At 41.0% G+C, this 15656-nt stretch overlaps 1 protein-coding gene across 4 annotated transcripts in view; it reads left to right on the top strand.

Annotated features, from left to right (window-relative positions):
* The first annotated feature begins 873 nt into the window (after nt 1-873).
* Nucleotides 874-15656, top strand: part of nedd4a (NEDD4 E3 ubiquitin protein ligase a) — a 36766-nt gene continuing 21983 nt past the window's right edge. The window contains exons 1-5 of one of the 4 annotated variants that reach the window (XM_061756609.1): nt 874-1038; nt 3603-3676; nt 8224-8302; nt 8398-8436; nt 8726-8779. In XM_061756609.1, the coding sequence (XP_061612593.1) occupies nt 991-1038; nt 3603-3676; nt 8224-8302; nt 8398-8436; nt 8726-8779 (294 nt within the window). In that variant the 5' untranslated portion in view covers nt 874-990. Of the gene's footprint in view, nt 1039-3602; nt 3677-8223; nt 8303-8397; nt 8437-8725; nt 8780-9645; nt 12999-15656 lie in introns of those variants that run through there. The other 3 variants (XM_061756600.1, XM_061756617.1, XM_061756592.1) reach the window with 3 other exon arrangements.

The raw sequence follows: 15656 nt of genomic DNA, 5'->3' as shown, positions 1-15656 counted from the left end.
AGACGCTATTAGACAAACTTCAGGCGTAACTAGTTCCATGAATAATGGATGTTTTCTTCCGTTTGTCAGGAAGAAGGTGAGGTGGAGAAATGCCAACACGTTGGAAGTCTGACAAATTTAGGCACCTCACGCATTTGCGTGGTATAAACAGCGAACGTGTTGTGGTAGTTTACTAGAAAGTCTTGTGTCGCAATCACGAGAAAAGATGATGGAGTTCATGAAGTTCAACTCGGGCCATGCGGTGAGTCAGCGTCGCCCATGGTGCATTTTGTCGCCGTTTATCTGTAAATAATAAATTAATGATGCTGCCATTAAAGCCCTTCCATCCATCCATCCATCCATCCATTCGCGCGGGGCAGCAGCCTCAGCAGGCTTGTTTTTATTGAATAGTTTGAGGTGTCATATTACCATCAAAGTCGCTGCTCGGCTTGACTCTTTCACAAAAAGCTTGTTCTCCGCTTTTGGGTCAGAAAATGATGTTTTGGCTAACGCCAACTCATGTTTTACTCCTGATTACTAAAGAATGGATAAAGCAAGAAACCTTTTTTTTTTCTGGTGAAAGAAGAGAGAACTCTTTCTTTTGGCGTGTTGGATGCTTTGAAAGGGCTGGCAGTAAATGAGTTCATTATCTTCTGTTCAATTTTTCTTTTTAATGTACAGCATTAGCACGAGGGCTCTATCAATAAAATGTAGTTAAGATGATTGCTCTTCAATTCAACCGAGTGACTTGTACCACTGTATTCAGCTTTCAAATGGTGACGGGGTTGAAGATGCATTCGGGTGTTTTGCTTGCCAGTGGAAAAGGAGGGCGTCAAAGAGGAGGAGGAGGAGGAGGAGGAAGAGAAGGAGGGAGGGAGGGAGGATGGATAGAGGGAGTGACCGCCTTGTCGCACTTCCTCGCGAAAACACACGGAGGAAATCATCTCACCAGTCGCAACAAAGTGCCGTTTACCTGCTCTCTTCCTCCGGGAGACGAAAGGTTGGGATATTATGGCCGCACTTTCGTCACAGATCCGAGGACTTTCGTGCGACGAGGAGGTAAAAAAAAACCCAAACAAAACAAAACAAAAAAGTCTCTGAACACAATATTGCTCCAGGCAGCTTGCTAACGAGTAACTGCTAATGTCTCGGGAATTAGCCAGTTAAACTAATGGTTGCTTTTCAGTTCCAACTGACTAATTGGTGCCGAGTCCGCTTAAAAAACAAATGTTAAGTTGAGGAGAACCTTTGCAGTATTTCGCGCTCCTCTGGGAGGCTTACTTCCCGTTTTGAGGCCAACTCTTCGTCATTACGCTTCCTCGTCACTTCATCGCCAAATCGTGTCGCTCTCGGACACGTCATCGGCGCGTGACGTCCAAATCAACTTATTTCGCAAAAGTGTACGTGATGGGAGTCACTGGTTGGATTCGGAATCCTTCCCGAATGAGCTGGATAGCGATTTTTATAGGGCGAACTAAAAAAGTACTGTGACAAAGTAAGGAATCGAAAGCGCAGATAGGGAGTGAAAGTAAAAAAAAAAAAAAGCTGTCACAATAATAAATATTTAAGGAAATTACAAAACTAAAAATAATCGACTTCAGTGTAGTAGTAAAGTTTGTACTGTGCCTCTCACCACTGCTACCGAACCAATTCAGCTCATAAGGCTGTCGCTATCGAATATTTTTAGAATCAGTTATTCTGTCAATTCTTTCATCGAATAATCGGATCCACATTTATTTGGTGCACACGTTTTTTGCAAAATCTTTTTTTTTTTTTTATCGACCGGTTATTGTTGGTTATCTGGTTCTGTTTAATCATGAAGCAATATCACACGTGAGGGAGTGACATAACTCTTGAAGTTGAGAGGGCTACTTATTTGATATACACATCTGAGGCTGATACGGGTTATTCACATTGCAGCTGCAAATGTTTTTTTTTCTTTCAGAATATATTAAACTGACTACAGTGTTGTTCTTTTCCCTTAAATTGATTATGATTCAGTTTGGTTTGCGTCAGAAAATAGGCAGAAATGTTGATCGTTGTTTTCCAAAGTAAAAACAGATGTTTGCAAATATTTAGATTAAACACAAAGATAATCAGCTTTCATGGATGACTGCAGAAATCCGACTTTAAACCATTATCGATCAAAATAGTTGTCAATTAATTGAATGATCGATTAGTTGTCGATTAATCGTGACACCTCTACCAGGTTGCACTAGTAGAATGATTGTGTCTTATTAGTGATGTTTTTTCCCCACTACTAGTGTTGTTGTTTAGGGCAGCTATAACTGTGGGGATGAGGCTTTTCCCAAAACGAGCCTTCTTGCACCTTAGCGCCAGTGGGATGACGTATTCATGTAGTGGGTGAGTAGCATCCTGTGCTATTGAAGTTGCAGCGCGTGTAATAGCGTTGTTATTCGGTTCAGTGAAGCTGGGTATGTTGACGTTGATGATTTTTGCAGCAGTGTTGGTTATGCGCGTGAGTTTAGTCCTGTTTTTAACAGGCGGCACTGTCTAGAAACAGACAGTTGGAGCAGCACAGTAAAATGGATTGCAATACGCTTTGACACAGTAACAGAAGGAGTAGCAATTTAGAGTCCTCTGAGTTTGCGGATAGCTGATAGCCTCTGGTGAGTCCTTTTTTTTTTGTTTTTTTTTTTTTAATGGAATTAGAGCTTACTAGTAAACTATTGTGCTGCACTAGAAACACTACAAGGCCCAACTAGTAGGTGTGTCTTACACAGCCCTCCTAGAGCCTATTACGAGCACCAAAATGCCCACTGGTAAATTTTCCTCGCTAGTAATATGTAGTTGTCCGACTAGTCAGCAGAACTGTGATACAGTAGTGAAAAAAGTAGCCCTACTTTGAACACTAGTGCACTGAATTGTCTTACAAGTGAGAACAGAAGAGCGTACTCGTACATGGACCTTAAGCTAGATATCCATACTGGCTGTGTTCAGCAGAGGTGGGATAAGTACTCATTCACTGCAGTTTAGTAGAATTACAGGTACTTGTGATAAATAAAAAATAAGAAAGAAAGCAGAAGTACTGATGCGACTTTTTATTGACGTACATACTTTTTTGGGCCAAATAAGACCAAGTAGAAAGTGCAGACATTTATTTAAAGGTTTTAAAATCTTATACGGTACATTTTGTTAAGTGCAGTTCGGTTGTATTTAACTTTTCATTTCAATGCATTTGCATCCTTTTTTTAGGACCAGTTGTTTAAAAATATTTATTCAGGTATATTTTTATATGTTTTAACTTTGGTTTGTAATACATTTTAATGCCATGATCATTTAAATACAGTAGATTTTTCAATATTTAAGCGCACTGTTTATGTTCAAACTGTGCATAATGTGACAGTGGCTTAGTATGCGTCTGTATTCTAATGTTCCACAGTCATTATGTTGGTTGTGCTTGGAGAGTCAATGTATTTTATTTAGGTGGTACTTGGTGTAAAAAAAACCCCACTGATATAGTGGATAAGGACTTGCTATCCAATTCCAGTCAGAATTGATCAAACACTATATCGCTGACTGTGTTTCCTCCCAATAACATGTAGAATATGTAAGGACTGCATAATAATTTCATTTTGTTATTGTTGTTATGTTTTCTTTAGAGTGAATCCAGAATCCTTAAAGTGAAAGTTATTGCAGGGATGCACCTGGCTAAAAAAGATATACTTGGGGCAAGGTAAGTCAAATATGAGGTCCAACTATTAATTGTTGTTATTATGTGATCTTCAATTGTACTCAAAGCCACACAAATATCAGGATTAACTTTATTGTCCCCCTCGGGGAAATTTTTTGGGCATCACTGAAGTCGGTCCAACCTCAATAGATATACATTGCACTTCCACATACAGTAATTGCATACGTCTCATAAAAATGTTTGGCAATTGTCAATTCACTTTTTCGCAGATTTTACCCCCTTTATCAGCAGTACTGTACAGTACTGCATTAAAGAGTACAGCAATGTTTAAAGATGTTTGTAAGTATACGAAATGCTATTGAAGTTTTTGGGATTATTGTTTGTGGCATATTTGTGGTCGACATTATCGTAGTGATGCCAAGGAGCTCTGCTACTTCCCATCATGCTTTGTGGGGGGCTTTGTAAATACTTGTCGTTATTTAAGCTAAACGTTGCTCTTTGCTTGCCTTCGTTACTGCTCACATTGTTGTGAGTGTTCGTTCGAGATATGTAAGGCTAGTTTGTATGTGGGCTTTTTTATTTTATGAAACCCTGACTGACATACATAAGCCCCTGGGGTATTATAATGCTCAGTCACAATAACTCCCAGTTGAATATTACTCTATTAACACAAAATAAAGGGAATTCCCCGGATATTTTTTCAAACACATAGCTTCCTCTCACAAATGTTCACTAGCTTAATGCTAACACATAATGCCAAATTAGCTTTGATGGCGCACTACAAACCTTTAAATAAATATTAGAACACAAACAGCACAGCAAAATATACAGAAAGATGATACAACAATACTCAGACATATATTCTTATATGTTCTACAAGCCCAATTCCAATGAAGTTGGGACGTTGTGTTAAACATAACAGAAAACCGAATACAGTGTTTTGCAAATCCTGTTCAACCTATATTGAATTGAATACACTACAAAGACGAGATATTTCATGTTCAAATTGATAAACTCGATTGTTTTTTTTTTTTGCAAATAATCATGAACTTAGAATTTGATGGCTGCAACACGTTCCAAAAAAGCTGGGACAGACAGGGTCACCTTTAGCACTGTGTTACATAACTATTTCCTTGAACAACAGTCAATAAACGTTTTGGAACTGAGGACACTAAATTGTTGAAGCTTTGGAGGTGGAATGATTATTTGCTCAAAACAATCAGGTTTATCAGTTTGAACATGAAATCGCTTGTCTTTGTAGTGTATTCAATGAAATATAGGTTGAGCATGATTTGCAAATCATTGTATTCTGTTTTGATTTATGTTTAACACAAGGTCCCAACTTCATTGGAATTGGGCTTGTACTCGTGCACTTTAATAAAGTGTAGTAGCAAAGCAAAGCCAAGCAAATGTATTTATATAGCCCATTTCATCCACAAGGTAACTCAATGTGCATGATTTACATGATTAAAAGCATTGAAAAAGAAAGAATAACATATCTTATAAACATTGAAAACAAAAAGAGGAAAAATACAATTTAAACAGCGTGTACAGGGCAAGAAATATCATTTAAAAGTGGAAATGCTCTAGAAAGCATGGGAAAAAAGAAGAGTTTTGAAAAACATGCACACTTGGGGCAGACGTCACTTCTGTTGGCAACTTATTCCATTCGTGTGCAGCATAATAGCTAAATGCTGCTTCACCATGTTTGCTTTGGACTCTGTGCTCCACTATTTGACCTGGGTCATTCATGTATTCAGGACCTAAACCGTTTTGTGATTTATAGACCAGTAGCAGAACCTTACAATCTATTCTAAAGCTGACTGGAAGCCAGTGTAAAGACTTTAGAATTGGAGTAATATGCTCTGACATCTTTGTTCTGACATGAGAACCCGAGCTGCAGCATTCTGAATGAGCTGCAGCTGTTGAATGCTCTTGTTGGGGAGTCCAGTCAGAAGACCATTACAATAGTCAAGTCTACTTGAGCTAAACGCATGGATGCGCTTCTCCTGGTCTGCTTGACACATGGAAGCCTTCATTCTGGATATGTTCTTCAGATGGTAGAAGGCAGTTTTAGGAATTGATTTGATATGACTGTTGATAGTCAGGTCGGAATCAATCAGAACACCAAGGTTTCGGACTTGGTCTGTGGTTTTTAAAGCGAGTGACTCCAGGTATTTACTAACATCAATCCTCTTTTCTTGATTGCCAAAAACAATGATCTCAGTTTAATTGTGTGGTTTAATTGAAGAAAACATTGGCTCATTCAGTTATTTATCTGCTTTAGACAGCGACACAACACCTCGACTGAACTGTAGTCATCTGAAGATATAACTGCTAGATATAACTGTGTGTCATCTGCATAGCTATGATAGTCAAAATTAAAGTTCTGAAGAATTTGAGCCAAGGGTAGCATATACAGGCTGAACAGGAGGGGTCCAAGAACTGCCCCTGGAGGGACCCATTAGGCCATTGCCATTCGATGAGACTGAACACTTCCAATGGTTACAAAATAACTCCTTTCTTCCAGATAGGACCTGAACCGTTTAAGGACTGTTCCATTTAGTCCTACCCATGTTTCCAACCTGTTCCGCAGTATATTATGATCTACCGTACCAAAAGCCGGACCGAGGTCCAACAAGACCAGAATTGACACCTTTCCCGAGTTAGTATTCAACCTTATATCATTTAGCACTTTGATAAGAGCAGATTCTGTACTGTGATGAGTTTGCAAACCTGATTGAAATTTGACAAAAAGTCCATTTTTCAAAGTTCCAAAAAGTGCTGAGTTGATTAAAAAGAACTTTCTCAAAAAGATGGGTCTATAGCTCGCTAACATGGAAGCGTCCGGTGTTTTATTTTTTTAGCAGAGGCTTAATGGCAGCTACTTTAAGAGCTTTAGGAAACTCGCCTGACTGAAGTGAGCAATTGATTATTGATGGTTGATGGTTTCAGCTGCTGAACCGTTTTCTCTCGTTTTTTGGGTCAACTGCATCAAATTCTGACATGGTAATAGAGCTTTTCCTGGGTGGCTTCAGATGTAGTGTCATTTTATCATTTTGCTGATTTGTGCGAATATTTAACCCGATGGATTGTATTTTTTCACAAAAATAACAAGCAAATTGATTGCATTTATCTGCTGTTAGGAGTTCTGGAGCCATCTGATTCGAGGTTCGTTGTGAGCTTGTCAACCACACCGAACAGAGTGCGAGTATTGTTGAAGTTCTTACTGATGATTTCACAAAAGTGTTGCTGTCTCGTCCTGACTAACGCTTGGTTAAAATTACAAAGACTTTGTCATCGCCAATTTGGACTTTAGTTTTTCTCCACTTTGATTTCGAGGTCTTGACCATCATTGTGCTCCTCCACGGTGTTCTAGGTCGCCTCGAGATTGTCTTAGTTTTAATAGGAGCGACAGCATTCATGCCGTTTGAGATTTTCCAGGTGAAATGATCCTAAAGTTCATCGACTGTCTCAGCATTCAAAAGTCTGCGGCACAGCAATGGCCTCCATAAACTTCGTGGCGGCGCTCTCATTTATGTACCTTTTTCTTAATAGACATAGAGGTTGTCTGAACTTTTGGAAGAATCTCTAATTCAAAGAATGCACAAAAAATGGATCAGAAATAGCAATAACCTTAGTGTCAATTGATAGCATTTCAACATCCTTCGAGATGGGGTCTAAGATGTGACCTTGAGTGTGGGTTGGACTCTTAATATGTTGAGAGAGGTCCAATGTGTCTCGTACAGCAGAGAGTTCTTTCCACTTTTTTTTCCATGATGTTGTCAACATGAATGTTAAAGTCTCCCGTTATGACAAATTACTTATAAAGTGAAAATGCAGTGAAGTGCTTACAGTAGACAATGTCGAAAAGCTTTATGATATGCATGCATAAGGAGTGCTGTGTTGTATTTTAGTGAAACATACGCTATGTTCAATTCATGTCGGTGTTTTTTAAAAACATGTGATCAGAATAAAACCGATTTTCATCAAAATTGCAAGACATAATGACATCATCAAGACTGTCTGTCAGTGAACTGTGATGACTGTTTTTGTTCTCCATTATGCCATTAAGGCAAAGATAACATTTTGTTCTGTTTAACAAAAGGTATAGTTCAAATTTGTAACAAAGAAAGACTCCTTTCCCCCCCCACCCCCCCTCAAATCTAAGGAAAGCATGAATTCTGTACAAGCTCTCTGACCTTTGAAATGCTCTTGGTTCGTCTGAGAGCAGTGCAGGTTAATGTGTAACAGTTATGTTAGTTACAAACCACCTTTTTTTCTGCTAGAAGGCCAAATGTTCTCTTATTTGAATTGGTGTATTTTATCAACCGACTTTCAAAAAAAATCATGCAAATCACGCAGTGTTGTAAGACAAAGTGGCAATATGAGACGGAATGTGGTTTTAATGTGCGTTACGAAATAACTATTACAGTCAATTGTGCATGAACTATTATGTTCATGTTGCTTTGGCCACATCCCCACCACGGAGAACCGCGGATGCAATCTCGAGCACTTCGAGACAACTGTCCTCTGCAGATCAATGTCGACTTCATGAGCGCATTTGGATACATTTTCTTCTTTTGCAGCGATCCGTATACAAGACTGTCACTCTATGATCCCATCAGCGGGGAAATAGCAAGTGTCCAGACTAAAACAATTAAAAAGGTGACAGAGAACGCACGTATTTGCAGTTATACTCCGACCGCATGTTATGCATGTACTCATGTGTTTGTTTTTTGCTCCTCTCCTGTCACCTGAAGTCACTGGATCCAAAATGGAATGAGGAATTCTATTTTAGAGTAAGTGTCAATGTCGTATTGCTTCACATCAATATACCCTCATATGGACACACAACTATTCCCATTCACAACTATGGACAAGCGAGAGTCTTCAATCAACCTATGATGCATTTCTAAGAATGTGGAATGAACATGCAAAGTTAACACAGGACGATTCCACGCTGCTCCCCCGAACGTACCATGAACCTGAAATACCTTGGCTTCAACTTGTGGCCTTGCTGAACAGGTGACATTGTTTGACGCAGGTCATCATTAAGGCTTTTGTGGTCTCCTTCACCTTTGATTTTAGGTCCATCCCAGGAAGCACCGCCTGCTGCTGGAGGTGTTTGATGAGAACCGCCTGGTAAGTGATATGCATATTGCAACTTGAAATAAGTTGGAATGTTACGTTTGTCTTCCAATTGCTGCTTTGTGCACATTTGTGCGTGTGTCATTGCGATGAATTCACCTGAGAAAATGTATGCGCATACAATTGTGCTGCTATGTGTGGGATGAGCAACACTGCAATAATCGTTTCTGGGTTGATAGTTAGTGTTGCCCCCTGAAACACTTTGACTACTGTATTATGTATTATATGGCCATGTTGAAGAGATTTTAGAGGTCGGGTATAGTGTTACAAAGGAGGACGTTGTACAATGGCATTCAAGCTACTGTAAAAATCGAATTTGATTTCGGCAGATAAGGCCCACACTGACGGATTGCAAGGTTAAGTCTGGTTTGACTGCATGTTAAAGATTAAGCGGCCCTTGTTTTGCCATGATGTACTACAGTAAAGTGTTTTACAACCGCAACAACTTATTTTTTACCCCAGCAGTAAATATGGGTACATCTTTTTCTTAAAAAAACAAAAACATCCTGACACACATTGCCTAAAGGTGTACCAAAAAAGGTCACATGGGCTGTTGATTTCAGATGATGTTTGTTAACAGAGGAGTTATTGTATGTAAACAGTTTCGTCATGAAACACATTCAACCGATTCTTATTTTTTTGCAGCTGAAGATCACGTGATGAGATGAGGTAGTAGACTGGCTATTAAATGCGTCAATTCTTGTTCAGTCATGACACACACACACACACACACAGTAGTTCCTGCATATTAGCATTTCATTCCAGTGCAAGTTCTGCCTTATGTTGTGGGCACATTTGAGCGAAAATGAAATGGTTGGTATGTCAGATAGGGATGGTGATTTTCACTTGAGCCATTGCGTTTTCATGGCCGATGTAAGAATCCCTCTCGAAATGTTCTAAACTATGGTTTTGATGCTGTCCAAAAGAGTTCCCATAGCAGAGGTCTGTGAGGCTGTAGTTCAACTTTCCTGAGCTGACATCATGTTGTTGCTCTTTGGACCACAAACTAGAAGCGACTGAATAAGCAGCGCCTCTGCTGGACTCCTTTTTGCCATTTCAGCAATCAATTCTACAAATTAGACAGAATTTGTATGAGCAGGGAATTATTATGCCCTACAATTTTGGGACCAAAAATGGCCAAAACACAACTTGTGAACATTATGCAAGACGTTTGCAAGTTTGTAAACCATTTAACAAACAAGGTACTCGACCAGAAAGACTAGCTAGATACTAGGATTTTTCCTCCTTGGCTCATTGAGGCAACTCAAGAGATAGAAGCTATGCCCACTGTCTTCTGTGATCAGAAACAAGGAAACAAGAGTAAAAACATTCCAGGGGCTACCCTTTGCGTCTGACGTGCTCTGAGCTATTTCCAAGTTTCCGATAATTGGCACGTTTCTGCTAACTTCAGCACAGTATGCGTTGTTTTGTGTTTCCACTGTAAAAAGTTTCAGAGTACCCAAAATCATGAATCTTTACAATCCCACTTTTTAGGTACCTGCTGATGTATGTGGTATGGTACAGTACTGTAAGGCGGAGGAGCTAAGATCCCTGCTGTCCATTTGATTGGTCGACTCTGAAATGTCACTAACGAGAATCAATTGACGGGAACCGTTTTTTGGGCTGCCCACAGCTGGACATTTCGCCTCGTAGTACTACTATTGGGTCCTATGTAAATGTTTCATGACAGAATATCTTCAAAGCTAGTGACAGTGTGACGTTGATACTATTCATGCTGCCCAAGGTCTCTTTTGATAGTTTTATAATGAAAGAGTTCTAAAACGTGATGGTGATCCTTTGGGGTTTTCCTGCTTTACAACATTGCCATGTAACAGTTATAAATAAAGGTGTTAAGATTATTTGGGTAATTTGAATATTAGCTAAGTGGCGGCACGGTTCATTGTCCGATAACATATGACTGGACGTAAATACATAGGCGTCATCCATTCTTTATTTCACGCACCATCAATTAATAGCCAGTCACAAGGTTTAGAGCGTGGTAGTTTAAATAGCACAACCTGGTTCACAATAGCCCGCCATTAATAAACAGCAACAGCAGTGACAGGAAATCAGACCAGTGCAGACTGTTACATGAGGTGTCGTATAACAGCAGTCACGCCACAGTCAAATCAGGTCGCCCTTACTCTTATCTTCCATTTTCTGTTGGGGGGCAGATACTGTAGCAGATTTACAACCTTATTTCTGCTGCTAGCAAATCCCACAAGTGAAGAAGCATTTGATAATCTGGACCAAATATTTTGACCATTAGTGTATATTATTTTGTTAACTACTCCGAGCCATTTAGATTCGTTCCCCTTGATTTCCTGTAAATCAATAGCAGCGGGTAAACATATTTTTGGGGGCACCGAGCGGCAGAAAGATTAGAAGCCGAGCCGGAGCAGGAAGTAGAGTCTTGAGTGAGAGGCCACAGGCAGATGTAACATTTCACACACAGCACTTGGGTTTGAGATGCAACACAGAAAGGTACCGTGTAGTTTTCGAGTTTCGGAGTGTTCAACTTGAGTGAGGTGACCGGACAAGACAGGAGCTATGAGACGCTGAAGAGGCTGGAACCATCTTAACTGGCCAATACGTTAAGGCTGTTAATCAGAGTATCAGTGGCAGTGTATCTGTCAGTTAAGTTTTAGAATCATTTTGGTCTCCATATGAGGCTTAACCTCCGGGATTGCTCCTGTTTTGAAAGGTTGTATGTTTTGGTCATGTCTCCAAACAGAACCACTGACCTCCTCTGACTCAAAGCTGAGATCAGCCTGGAGTGGAATGTAGGATGTCACCCGAGCTATTTTGGCTATGTACACCCACTAATGATTGTGATCGCAAAGCACGGAGCAGTTGCTTTTTCTTTTTTCCTGACCACTGGCTTTTATCATGCAGCGCTCCTCAGTGCTGCAGGGATTAGAGAGTTAAACGAATGGCACAGCGGCTCCGTTTGGACTTCGCGTCAAGGAGAAGCCACACCGACCCTCTGTCAGAGTGCCTCAGCAGCCATGGTGAGGAGAGTGGAGTCATTTTGTCAGCTGGTAGCCCCACAAAGAGTCTGGCGCACAGTTCTCTACACTTCAAGGTGACTTCGTTGTCACCGGACTATGGAAATTTACAACGATATTCTTCAGTATTTATACCGAGGGTTAACACAGGAGTATGTAGTCAAAAAAGTGTTGTTCAGATCTCGCTACAGCCCTGCGGCACGCTCACTGGAGACCGGGATAGCACCGTAGGGGATGGAGACCCCAGGAGCAGTGAAGCGGGAGCGGTTGCAGGTTCTGATGGGGGTTCGTGTAGCAGTAGTATGGCCAGCGACGCCGGGTACTGGAGTAGCAGCAGTATCTTCGAGCCAGAGACTCCAGAAAAGCACAGGACCGCCCAAGAGAAGAGCGTTCTCTGCTGCACGTCCAAGGTCCCCTTGAGACGTTGTTCCTCCTTGGTTATATTCCCAAAGAGCCCCTGTAGCACGCCACCTGCTTCTCCGGTAAACCCAGTCGCTCTTCCTGCTCTCCCAACAACGAGAGCTCCGCTCTTGACACCTGCCACCGATTTCTCACGGGAGGAAGAGGATATGACTCGGAAAGAGTCTGCCACATCTACAAGTGGCCAACGTCTCAAAGGAAACCCTTCATCTGAGTGTCGGGACACCAAACATATGGTACACTTTAATCTTCCTTTACAAGACAAACCTAAATGTACAGAGCTGGACAGCAATGATGTGATGGAAGAGTCATCGGCTCACGAGAAATCTCAGCATCACTCAAGGAGTGTTCTGCTACACTTTGCCCATCAGAAACCAGTTACAGCTGAAGTCAGTGCGGAATATCCTGACGCTCCCTACCCAGGTGCAGAGCCTGAGACTCGACATAACCCTAAGAAAAAACTGTACCGCAGTACCTCGGCTTGCTTGTTCTCCTCAGCGAAACCCTCAGAGGAACAACTCTGTGCCTTAGCAAAAGAACAAGAAAGGTTCGAGGAAAACCATTGTCATCGCGCCATTCAACGGAGCTTTTCTCTGGAGGTGCCCTATGCCAACACTGGGATTTCATGTCATGTTTCGAACACAAAACTCGGTAGTACATACTCTCCACATGTGCACATTCATCTTTCGCCGTGCTGTCCGGCCAAGTTGCCGAGCTTACCTAATAATGCAGATGCAAGCTGCAAAGGGAACAGTACCGCAAAGAACTTAAGCCAAAATGCTAAGGTGAGTTTCTTTGTTTGACATTGACTGATGCGCCCTGAGCTGACAATTGTCATTTTTATTTCTGACATCAATGGCAAGCAGCTCTTAAGCACCATTTGTTTTCAGACTCCGGCAGATAACAAAGGAAGTTTCTGTTTGCGTATAATGTTGTTCAACCGGTTGAAGAAAATTCTCTCAGCTTGAAGTGACATTTTATGCAATTAGTGTGACGTTGCTCGTTCGGTTGTGCAACACAATTTATGCATCAGCAAAATACTGTGCTCATTTCAAGGTGAATTTCGCCCGCTCAAGGGTAGTCATTAATATCACCATTCCATTGATTTCTCAGACCTATCAATGATATTTGCGATTTTTTGCATTCAATATAATATGATCATTCTGCTCTACTTTACTGATTTTATCCCTTAAAGCCTTTGTACTGACGGTAAACTCACGATACACTCGGTAAGAGGGGCACTCGGTAACAGAGAAGATTGCTGTAGTTAAGTAATGCAATTTCCACCCCGATGTGAACACTCGGAGATTTACAGTTACATTACAGTAAATCTGTTCGCAGTTTTTTTTTGAATTGAATTTCATTTTTTTAAGGAAAATCCTGAAATATTGAAATAATATCTCAAATGCTCTTATCCTATGATCGTTTGGATTTACAAGTATGTAAACTCAGTTATATATTACTGAAATATACCATGAGTCTCTTTGCACTATGAGTAATCTAACGAAGTATTTCCCCAAGCTAATATTAGTGGTGAGAAAAGCACTGCCCCTTGCTGATATAAATAAAGTGCTTTTGAAATATTCCCTGTGACTCCGGATAGTCTGGTGCTTTGTAGCACGGCTCAGTCCTGTGGATTCAAATTTAACAGCATGGCACTAGAGTAGCGCACAGTCACGCCAACCATGTCTGGAAATGGGGTGGGCCGGTGTTGGTGGGTGTCAATGTTGGCAGGGTGGGAGCGTGAGCCTTTCTCAGTAAAAGCATGGGGTGTGCTCCCTCCTCTGTGTGGGTGCCCCTGCGAGGCTGTGTTTGTGAAGTATCAGGTCCCCCCCACCCATATATAGTTTGATATATATATATATATATATAAAACTATGCTTTTTGACTGCGTGAGCATGTCCGGTGTCACTGAGGATTCGGGTTTTCCTTGAAAAAGACAAAAACCAAAAACTGTTTTATCCCATTGGACAGTGAACAACACTAACTATTAATCGCTGTCTCTTCTCAATTGTTTGCCAGGTGCGACGTCCACTTGAAACAAATAATCGCCTTTCCCCGTACAGTCGCTTAATTTTTCGTGGCAGGTTATAACGGTAATTACTAGGCTTTACACGATCAGGACCGATCCGATCACAAGATGGAGGAATGTGTCTATTTAAATGACCTGTTCATTTACCGTATATACTTGTGCACTTAATTGCTCCAAAAATTATATTTAAAATAAATAATGCACAGTGACAGACAGAATAAATGATAAATGATCTTCTATTAGATGGCAGGAGGTACATACAGTCATTAATGTATCCACTTTTTGTGACATTTTCGTTTGTTGGTGCGCCGTGACATTTTTCAAATGTAAAATATGTTCCTTGGCTCCATAAAGGTTGGAAATCACTGCTCTCGTCACATCGTGAATTCTAATCAGTCAGGTCAAACCAACATTACAACATGGCACAAATAATGGGTGCTAACTTACTGTCATGAAATTACTATATTTGTAATGAAAATGACTTCACCCACACCGAAACTTGAGAGCATGAGTCGACAGAACGGTGGCGTCCAACTGTTCGTGCTACCACTCGCTTGCTAGGCTACATCACGTTTTGTTACCTGCATCTGAGCCGTATCGTACATGAACATACCTCAAGCAAGCCTTAAAGGAACGTCCTCTCCTGTCCTGCGCACCGGTGACCACCATCACACGTTTTCCCCATATTGTCCTCATAATATAGTCGCCGTAATATAGTCACTCTTGTTGTCGTCGCCACGGTAACAAGTGTATCCGGTCGCATTTGAGTTGACAAGATAAAGCCCAATGATCATAAAAAACTGGATGCGGTGGCATTGGAATACAAGATTTTATTGCAGTAGTCTGCCATAGTGCAATCGTGAAAGAACAAATATGTCTTGTAGTCTGATCTGGGCATTACGTGTTGTCTGTTCCACACCGCCGACATGTTTTTTTTCTTTTTAAATAACTTTATCGGACGTCAGATATTTACAGGACTACGCCAAAAGACACGCGACAAGGCTAAAAATAAACTAGCTTTTGGATTCAAATATACTGTGCACGATGATGATGATCCGATCAATGACGTCATTGATCGGATTGGCGAACTATGACATTAAAGCCGATCAGCATACAAATTCCCAAGCCTGGATAAATTCAGAGGGTTGCGTCAGGAAGGGCATCCGGCTTAAAACTTTGCCAAACAAATATGAGCTTTCATTCAAAGAATTCCATACCGGATCGGTCGTGGCCCGGGTTAACAGAGTCCGCCACCGGCGCTGTCAACCTGCAGGGCGCCTGTGGAAATTCAGCTACTGTGGGTCAAAGTCGAAGAAGAAGAAGAGGTGGAGAGCGGGTTCTTCGGCAGAAAGAGAAGAGGAAAGCACAGAGCCTAGAACTGAATGTAGGGACTTTGAATGTTGGGACTATC

The sequence above is a fragment of the Phyllopteryx taeniolatus genome, chromosome 2, assembly GCF_024500385.1.
Source record: "Phyllopteryx taeniolatus isolate TA_2022b chromosome 2, UOR_Ptae_1.2, whole genome shotgun sequence".
NCBI lineage: Eukaryota > Metazoa > Chordata > Actinopteri > Syngnathiformes > Syngnathidae > Phyllopteryx > Phyllopteryx taeniolatus.
This window is presented reverse-complemented; position numbering and strand designations above follow the sequence as displayed.